General features: G+C 56.1%; 1 protein-coding gene and 1 pseudogene across 2 annotated transcripts; both read right to left on the bottom strand.

Moving 5' to 3' along the window:
• Nucleotides 1–169: 169 nt before the first annotated feature.
• SPRG_30213 lies at nt 170–242 on the bottom strand (annotated as a pseudogene). The gene has a single exon. The product of its transcript is annotated as a tRNA-OTHER (tRNA).
• A 2,839-nt stretch (nt 243–3,081) lies between these two features.
• SPRG_16583 (hypothetical protein) lies at nt 3,082–7,162 on the bottom strand (the record flags this gene model as incomplete). Its single annotated transcript, XM_012355901.1, has 2 exons — nt 3,082–5,793; nt 5,841–7,162. 2 exons carry the CDS (start codon nt 7,160–7,162, stop codon nt 3,159–3,161), a joined length of 3,957 nt encoding a protein of 1,318 aa, XP_012211291.1. The 3' UTR covers nt 3,082–3,158.
• Nucleotides 7,163–9,033: the final 1,871 nt, after the last annotated feature.

Genomic DNA, 9,033 nt, shown 5'->3' with positions numbered 1-9,033 from the left:
TTTCGGGGCTATTGATGGCGCTTTGGACGGGTCAAATATGCACCAAATTTGAAAAAAAAGGCACCAGGGGCGTTTTTCAATAGGAATGCACGCACCAAAATGACAAATGCAGCATGAGAGGTCGTATTTGTAAAAGCCGTATGAAAAGTGGAAAAAGTAAAAAGAAGATTTCCCTAACCGGGACTCGAACCCGGGTCGTATGGGTGAAAGCCATATATCCTAACCGCCTATACTTTTCTTGCCCGCATCGATATATATCATAATTCTGGACAAGAAGGACTTGACTGTGAGCCGCAGCAACATCAGGGTACATAACCTATAGTGGAACCATTTATTAAGGTGCTTCCTTTAACGTACAGTCGTAGTGTTTTCGGCAGTAGACCCTGGCGCCTCACCAATTTATTTTGATCTGGTTGAACTTGGTTTGGAACTTGGGGAGGAGTTCCATGATGTGACCGGTACCTCCAAAGATCTCTTCAAGCATCGACTTCTTCATGGCAATGTCGGGTTGGTGGTCGAGCAAGTTGACCGCGCCGCAAGAGAATGGTTCTTCATTTGTGCTGGGCGTCTCCTTGTACTGCCTATGGCGTCTCCCTGTACTGCCCATGGATCGTCTCGGAAGGGCCGAGTATCTCGCGCTCGCGAAGGACCGCAAGAAGGTCATTTGGCGTCCCGTTTTCATGCTGCATATGTTGCGCCAAGACCACCTTCTTCTTCGCTGCTATCGCTCCCTTCGGAGTCCAGTTTGATGACGTCGCCAAGCGCAAGTGCTTGTCGCTTGGCCTCACGAGCCGCCCTGGCGCGATCCAGCTGCAAAGCGCGCTTGTTCCTGAGCCCCATGGCTGAGTGCTGCACCCACGAATAGTTATGACCCGGGATACATCATCGCGTTAGCGTATTTTAATCCAGATAATGGGTGAGGCGACCCGGGGTACACGAGGCGAGGGTGGACATATTTTAGCCTCCACCTCTGGAAATTGCCTCACTTCGAGTTTCAAATTCTTCACAACTAAACATGCTACGAAGAGGATCAAGCTGTCAAGGTGTTCTTCTTTGTCTTGACTATCCATTTGCAGTGCATTTGGCATGCATAACAGCTTTGCAGTCGGTATTTTGACCGCCAAAAAAGGTCGTCGATCTCTGTCGGTTCAATGTGCGGGCTACTGTAAGGCCACCATGAAGCGTCATACTTGACTACGGTCACCGGCACCTCATCAACGTGTCAACGAGGCCATAAATTTAAGGCCATCATATCAACCACACCACAGGTGCATGCGCAAATCAAAACTGACTAAGCTCAAAGTGTAAAGTTCAAATTGAAAACGTAGTATTATACAAAATATCATCGGATATCGTTTCCGAAATCAGGCAATCTAAGATTGATAGATCGATGTTGTCTTCGTAGCCAAGGTTGATCTGCATGGTGCGAGCGTCCCACGTGATGCCGTCAAGCTGTGGCGACCCGTGGTTTGTCTTGCACGGCGACGCCGTCTCTTGGTACTGCTTGCCGTGGCGGTAGCAGTAGCCTCCTGCTCGCGCGAGGGTACCGCACGCTTGAATTTTACATGGACGCCCCCCACCGTGTCGGACGCATCGCTGTTGTGTGTGCACGAGACTCGCACAGCCCGGCATCGAGCAGATCTTTTTGTCAGACTTCACACTGTGACGGCCGCACAAGTCGCCGAGCCGAGCGTTGGCGTTGCACCCGGCCACGATGCACGGCTTGCGTCCTCCGTGGCTCACGCAGCGCTGCCGTGCGTACACTTGGTTCCAGCATTCGAGGACCGAGCACTTTGTCCGGTTGCGGTGGAAGTGGCACTTGATCGAGCCAGCGAGCGCTGTCTTGGTGCAGCCGTGAAAGCAACACTCGGTCGATGTCATGGCGTGCAAATTCCAAACTGCGGTGGCGCTCAGCTCTGGCGCTCATTGGCATCAATGGGCGCGATTTACAGAGTGATGGTCTGTATTGTTGCCCGTCGCACACATGGTGGCGATCCACATGTCGCAAGCGCATTAAGACCAACAAGCGCACTACCGGTACTTATCATACGTGTAGTACAGCAAAGGTGATCAAAAGAAAGCATTATTTTCACCCTTGACAGTCCAAGCTTCATGTCCTACAAACGACCGCGTCTCGCATGCCCACCAGTTTACACGCGACTGATCTTACGGTACGATCTTACGGCAAGCATTCGGCCGCACTAAGGGAGAACTTTTTGCCAAGAGCACTAACTGGTCATCCAACTCTGCCCGGTGCATCTGTCGACAGACTTGCAACTCTACAACTATACATGCATCCAATATGTAAAATCTGAGCTCTCGACAAGCGCTCTCGACAGCCTCGCGGCAGATTACCGACGTGTTATTTGTTTCGGTTACTCTACATACTGCGTCCATGCGTGACAAGCGTCTTTGATTGACCAAATCAAGGAGCGGCATTGTCAAAGGCAAGTAATCCAATGGACTACTGCATGGTCTCGATTGGCGAGTCTTGGGTCCACCTTTTTGCTGCGTGTCTGTTGCAGCGCGGGCACCCGACGGCGCTGTAACCAATGACACTCAACAGAGCTGCGAGTAGGACAAAAAAGGCTTGTTTGAACGGCCATGCAAGTTGCCGGGATATGTTGCCGCAGTTGCGTCTCTTCGTACATTTTGCTGTATGGCCAATACAAATGGCGACTGCATATCTACGGTCCAAAAGACTCGATGCATTCAAGTCGAAAACAAAACAAATGGCGATTCAATGCCACTCGTTGTGACGGAGCGCGACAGAAAGAACGCAACGTGAACCATTACCAGAGTAGCTCTGATGCCTGGCGTACGTGATACCACGTTACCCTGGTCACCTCGCACTGCTCCATTGCTCGACAGTCGTTGTCTGCAAAATTTGACGCCTGCACCCGTTGTTGTCTGCTTGTTCACCGGCTTGTTCACGGAGAGGATCGGAGATACTTGCAACTGGTCATGACGAAATGCACATCTGTGTTGTGTGATTTTGATGACGTCCTCGACTTGCACTCAGAACCTGCAGCTCCAAAACATTCAGCAAAGCCTCGATTACTGTTGCTACCTGTACGTCATGCTGGTCTGGATACTGCATTGTAGCACCGAGCATTGTTGGTCAGATACATTTCTCTTTGTAAAATAGATAATGGACACTAGGACGTGGCTTGCACGAGCTGATAAAACGCGCTGCTGGTGTCGCGGAGTAGCGTCGTCGGCGCGTCAAACTCGAGCACGGCACCGGCGTCGAGCACCAGCACCTTGTCGCTGCTGTCGATGATCGTTTGCAGCCGATGGGCGATCGTGAGCATCGTCGTGTGGCGAAAGCACTTGGCGAGCATCTCTTGCAGAACACGTTCCATCTCTGCGTCGACGAACGCCGTCGCTTCGTCGAGAATCACGATGCGGCTTTGGCGCAAGAGCGCGCGCCCAAAGCACACAAGCTGGCGCTGCCCGACCGAGACGTTGTTGCCGCCGTTCTCGACGACAAAGTCGAGACCGAGGTGTGCCAAATGGATCTGGTTTAGGACTAAGGTTAGCGCCTCGGTCGTGGCTTCGCCCGTTGGGTCCAAGTTGGTGCGAAGCGACCCCGCAAAGAGCACAGGACTCTGCGGAATCACCGTGATGCGCGACCGGAGCGTCGTTAGCGGCACGGTCGTGACGTCGACGCCGTCAATCGTGATGCAGCCTGCGTCCCCCGGCACGAGGCGCATCAACGCCGAGAGGAGGGAGCTTTTCCCCGAGCCCGTCCGGCCGCAAATACCAACCTTTTCGCCGGCCGAAATGACGAGGCTAATGTTGGAGAGCACGAGTGGCAGATGCGGCTGGTAGCGCATGCTGTACTGATCAAAGCAGATGCGTCCGTGGGAGGGCCATGGCGCTGACGCCGTCGCGACCAAATCGACTTCGGCCGGCAGCGAATGGTAGGCAAAGAGGCGCGCGACCGACGTCGTGTACGTTTGGACATAGCCCATGACGCGCAGCACTTCTTGGACGTTGGCCGAGAGACTCATGACGTAGACAAGAACGAGGCCGGCGATGTGCGCATCCATGGACGCCCGCAAGCATACAATGGCGATCGCGACGGCCGAGACAACGAGAGCGCTGAGCCAGCCGAGGCGAATCTCGAGCCACGTGCCCGCGAGCCAGTAGATGCCGTAGCACGCCGCGTTGGCGTCGATCAAGACGCGGTGCTTCTCGACAAACGCCTTCTCGACGTGTGCGGCTTGGATCGTCGCGCGGCCGTCGAGGGTCTCGCTCAAGTTGGTCACCAACGGTGCGCGCGACGCAAGGTCGAGGCCTTTGAGCGCCGTCGCCGAGAGCAAATTGTACATTTGGTACGACACAAAGAGGTACCCGAGCGGGAGGAAGAGCGCAATCAACAGCGGCGTGTAGTAGCACACCACGAGCACAATACACGTCGTATGGAACGCGTCGGTGGCAAACTGGTACGTAAAGTACGGCAAGTCCGTATCCATCGCCGCGAGGTCGGTCGAGAACCGGTTGAGAATGTCGCCGAGCGCCGTCGTATCGAAAAACGCCGGCACCGACGCACCGACGACGCGAGTGAGGGCCTTTGCGTGCACACTGGCCGAGCAGCGCAGCGAGACCAAGATCACAAACATGTCCTTGAGACAGCTCGCGACGACGGTCGCCAGCGCCAAGCCCGCGTACGTCTCCATGCTCCCTTTGCCCGCGGCGACGGCCGTGTCCAGGTAATAGTCCGTGATATAGTACGCGACTTGGTAGACGGTGTAAAGCGCAATGAGCGTCAGGAGCACGAGCCACGGCGCCGCGCCCGACGCGCCGAGGTAGGCCAAGTAGGTCTTCCCGATCGGCGGCGCCATATCGTCGTCCAAAGCAGCGACACTGGCCGTTGTGTCCAACACTGCCGGTGTGTCGTGGTTTGGCAGCTCGACCACCGACGACGCAATGGTGTCCATGGCCGGTAGCACCACAAAGCCATCGTTGTCCTCGCCGTCGTCGTCGACATCCGGAGAGTCGGCCCCTCCTTGCTTGTACAAAGTCGTCCGGCTGGTTGAGGACTCGTCACCGACGATCGTACCCGCCGTGAGCGTGATGACGCGCGTCGCGTGCACGAGCAAGTGGTGGTGCGCGTTCATTGCCATGAGCACTTGCTTGCCGCGCAGAAACCTTTTGACCTCGTGAAAGACGTGCGAAGCGACGTGGAGGTCGAGCGCGCTGAGCGGGTCATCGAGCAAGAAAATGTCGGCACTATCCACTTGATACAAAGCGCGCGCGAGATTGATACGGGAACGCTGGCCACCACTGAGCGCCGCACCTCGCTCGCCGACCATGGTCAAGTCGCCCGACGCCATCGCTGCCGTGTCAAGGATGAGCCCGGTGACGCCAAGAACGCGTCGATAGAGGCTCGGCACATACGGTCGGTGCAGTAACACGTTGTTGCGCACCGTGTCGTCAATGAGCCACGGTTCTTGGCTCGCGTACGCCATGTTGCCAGCGATCGCGGGTCGCGGCCACATGTCACCGAGCATGGCGCGGAGGAAGCTCGACTTGCCGCTGCCGACGGGACCGACGACAACTGTGAAGGACCCCACCTCGGTGCGTCGTAGGCGAAACGTAATGTTTTTAAGAATCGCGTGCGACGTCTCTTGGGGCGACGGAATCGGGAGCGGCGCGGCGAGACCAGGTGTCGTCGGCTCACTCGCCGAGGGCTGTGGCGTCGCATCCGTCGTCGGTGGACACCACGCAAAGCTTGCTTGCGTGAGTGCAATCCAGTCGGCTTTGGAGTCGACGGCGCTCGGACGCCTCGGCGCCGGCGCCAAAAGGTATGTTTGGATACGATCGCAGCTGACGATGGCTTCGGAGGCATACCGCACGGCCGACGAAAGATGTTGCACGGAAAGCGCGCGACGACCATGAGACTTACGACGGCGAACGCGGCGCCGGCCGAGACCTCGGCCGTGTCAGCGACAGCAAACATGGCCACGGTCGTAAAGACGGGTGCGAGCACAAAGACGTCGATGTTGACATTGCAGAGGAGCTGGAACCACCCGAGGCACCGGAGCTCGATCGCGCGCAGCTGGAACACTGCGTCCAGCAAGGTGGATTCGTACGCGCCGAGCTTGATGGTGCGAATGCTCTGGAGCAGTTCTTGCGTGCGCGAGAGGCGCCGCGAAGTGGCGTCCACGAGGCGATCCCGCGCCGCCGACAAGGCGTACGAGAGGCCGAACGCCGAGAGGAGGAAGCCCGCCATCGTGCAAGCGCCCGTGATTGCAACAATGGGGCCCATCTCAAAGCCAATGAGCACAAAAATCGCAAGGAGCGCCAGCGGCGATAGCAACACGTAGCAGATGCACGTGAGCCCGTGGAAGAGGCGCTCGCTATCAATGTTGGCCAGCGTCATGACGTCGCCCGATGTGTATGTGGTCGTCGCCACCGTCGGTGCCGAGACAGCCTTCAAGTACACTTGGTCCATGACGATCGACCGCGCGCAATTGCTGAGCTCAATGTTGACGGACCACGCGAAGCCGAGGACGGTGACACCAAGGAACGAGAGGAGCGCGAGGCCAAAGGCAAAGACAAGGCCGGCCTCCAGCGGCTGGTCGGGCGCTTTCGTGACAGGGTTGACACCGCTTGAGAGGTAGGACACAATGCCCTTGATCATTGTCGGAATCACGAGGTTGATGACGAGGTAGAGACCGTGGCAGCCAAATGCACGAGCGAGTTCGGGTGCCAGCGTCCATAGCAGCGCTCGAAATAGACGCGGTGCGTTCGACTGCTGCTCAGGGATCCAGCGTGCTTGAAAGCGCTTGTGAAGGAGCAAGACGCTGTCTTTAGCGCGCAGCGACGGCACGTCATCTGCGTCCAAGGGCTCGGTGGCACCTTGTTTGAAGAGTGGGTTGAGCCACGCCAATGTGAGCTTGGCGATCACCGAGGCTTCGTCGAGTGGGCTCTGCAGCTGCTTGGATGACTCGAGAAAGTTCCACGACTTGTTGGTGCGGAGCGCATTCGTTGAGAGGTGGGCGCTGTGTCGGTGGCGGCGGCTGTCTGGGTATTGCGACTGCAGGATCGCGCTCACGAGGCTCGGCCGGACGTCCTCGTCGCCCGTCGCCGTGTATCGCTTCCGGCTCGCATAGAGCGACGAGAGCGCCTCGTGATCGATGCTGCGGTGCATGGATCAAAGACAAAAATGGTCATGATGATCCAGTGCGATTCCGCGCCATCGCGTTCAGTTGCCCGAACGCTTCTGATAACTCGGTGCGAGAACGAAAGGCAATTTCAGACATCTGATTCGGACGCTTCGGAGCTATTTTAATTTAAAGCATACAAACTGACCTAGAACGGCACATTAAAATATGTTTGGCGTTGTACGGTGTAGTACGGTAATGTACGTCTAATATGGAAGTTTGTAGGTGCGGACGCCACGCACGCCGGGTGCGACGGGCGGTTGGAGAGCCGCTTTGAGGTTCCATGCGATGATTCGGAATCCAAAAGGCAACATTGCGGTTGCAGTAGCACTGTACGCCGAGACCTCGAGCTTTAATCGCGAGCAAATGAGCAGCGCCTTGCGCCTGCGTCAACCTTACAACGGGCATGGCGGTTCCTAAGGGGAGCTCGGCGAACGCGCAGCAAAATGGTCGACCATGCGACGTGGGTAGCTCCCACGGCCGTATTCTACAAACTCGATGTTTTCTCGCGGAACATGACATACCGGTAGTGGGCTCATGGCTGTGCTAGCAAGCATTGCTCGATGTCGACAGCTTCTCTTGGTAGCACGACGAGTTCCATGCGCGCAAGCCGATGACGCCAAACTATTTTCTCTACTACATCACTTTCGCCTTGGTTCTTTTTTACTAGTACATGTTAATACAAGAGCAAGCACGCCGCTTCATCCATGGGCTGGCGTCACTCTGAATCTGGCGGCTGGCGAGGTCCAGACCTTCGATGCAAATCGCTTGCAGGGTGCGTCACATTTTATGTAACATATGGAGTACGGGCCAATTCTTTCGGGGAGCGAATCTTCACGACGCATCCACCTCGTTCAACATGGGCGCTCACGATGGCTTCGAGGCGTTCCGTCCGACCTCCTAACCTCCTTTTGAACCAATACCGCGAGTATACAAGTGCGCTAGTTCTCAACTACGCTTAGACCTGATTCCTACGAGCTTGGTTTATACTATGCGTCGCCATGATAGTATACTAGTACATGATATTCACACTTCAATGGATCGTGTATCGTGCCGCTGCTGATAGGGGATGACTCTACATGAACGAAGATAACGCGAAACACGTTATCTTGGGTGTTACAAAGACTTCGCATGCGTAGAGACGAGCAATCTAAATCTTCATCCGCTCGCCAGGCAGTGGCTGCGCAGGCGGCGGCGCGGGGGTGCATCTTGCTCTTCTGTACAGTAGTCGCCCGGGGCCCTTGTGGCTGCCCATAACGACAAGCTCCATAAAGGCATTCGGCATGGCGGCAAAGCAGTTTGTTGAAGTCATCCAGAGACACCAGCGACTAAGGCGGCGTCAACGACTGGAGGTCGCGGTGCAGGACGATCGGCAATGTGATCTTGTTGCAAAAAACGGTCGGCCTCGGGCGGGTAGGGGATGACATCCATCTCAGTTGCCATCAGCAGGTGACCGACTCATAACTTCGTTCGACTTCGATAGGAGCTTCGAGGTAGCTGATTGGTCAGCACCAGGAGCTTGTCGGGAGCTCGCGGCTTGGCCTAAATGCACACAGAACAGATGGTCCGGACTCGGAGGCGTTTGCATGCTACATGCCTCCCTCACCTCCCCTTACCCCAGGAACTGGTAGAGCACATCTCCTTACCCCAAACCCCCGAACCCGGCGCTTTGATGAGCATAAGTACCTCCTAACTCTCCAAACCCCGTTGAGGCAGATGTTGGCGCATTACACACACCTCCTTTCTGGCCAATAAAAACCCGCCAAACCCCTGTGGACCATCTGCTCTGTGTGCAGTTAGGCTATTTCGGAGCTCGCCGGGCACAGTACCACTATGGAAGAAATCAATTCATATCAGA

Source organism: Saprolegnia parasitica (assembly GCF_000151545.1).
Source record: "Saprolegnia parasitica CBS 223.65 unplaced genomic scaffold supercont2.330, whole genome shotgun sequence".
In the NCBI taxonomy this organism is placed as follows: domain Eukaryota; phylum Oomycota; class Saprolegniomycetes; order Saprolegniales; family Saprolegniaceae; genus Saprolegnia; species Saprolegnia parasitica.
The sequence above is the reverse complement of the archived record's forward strand: the minus strand, read 5'-3'. Positions and strand labels throughout refer to the sequence as shown.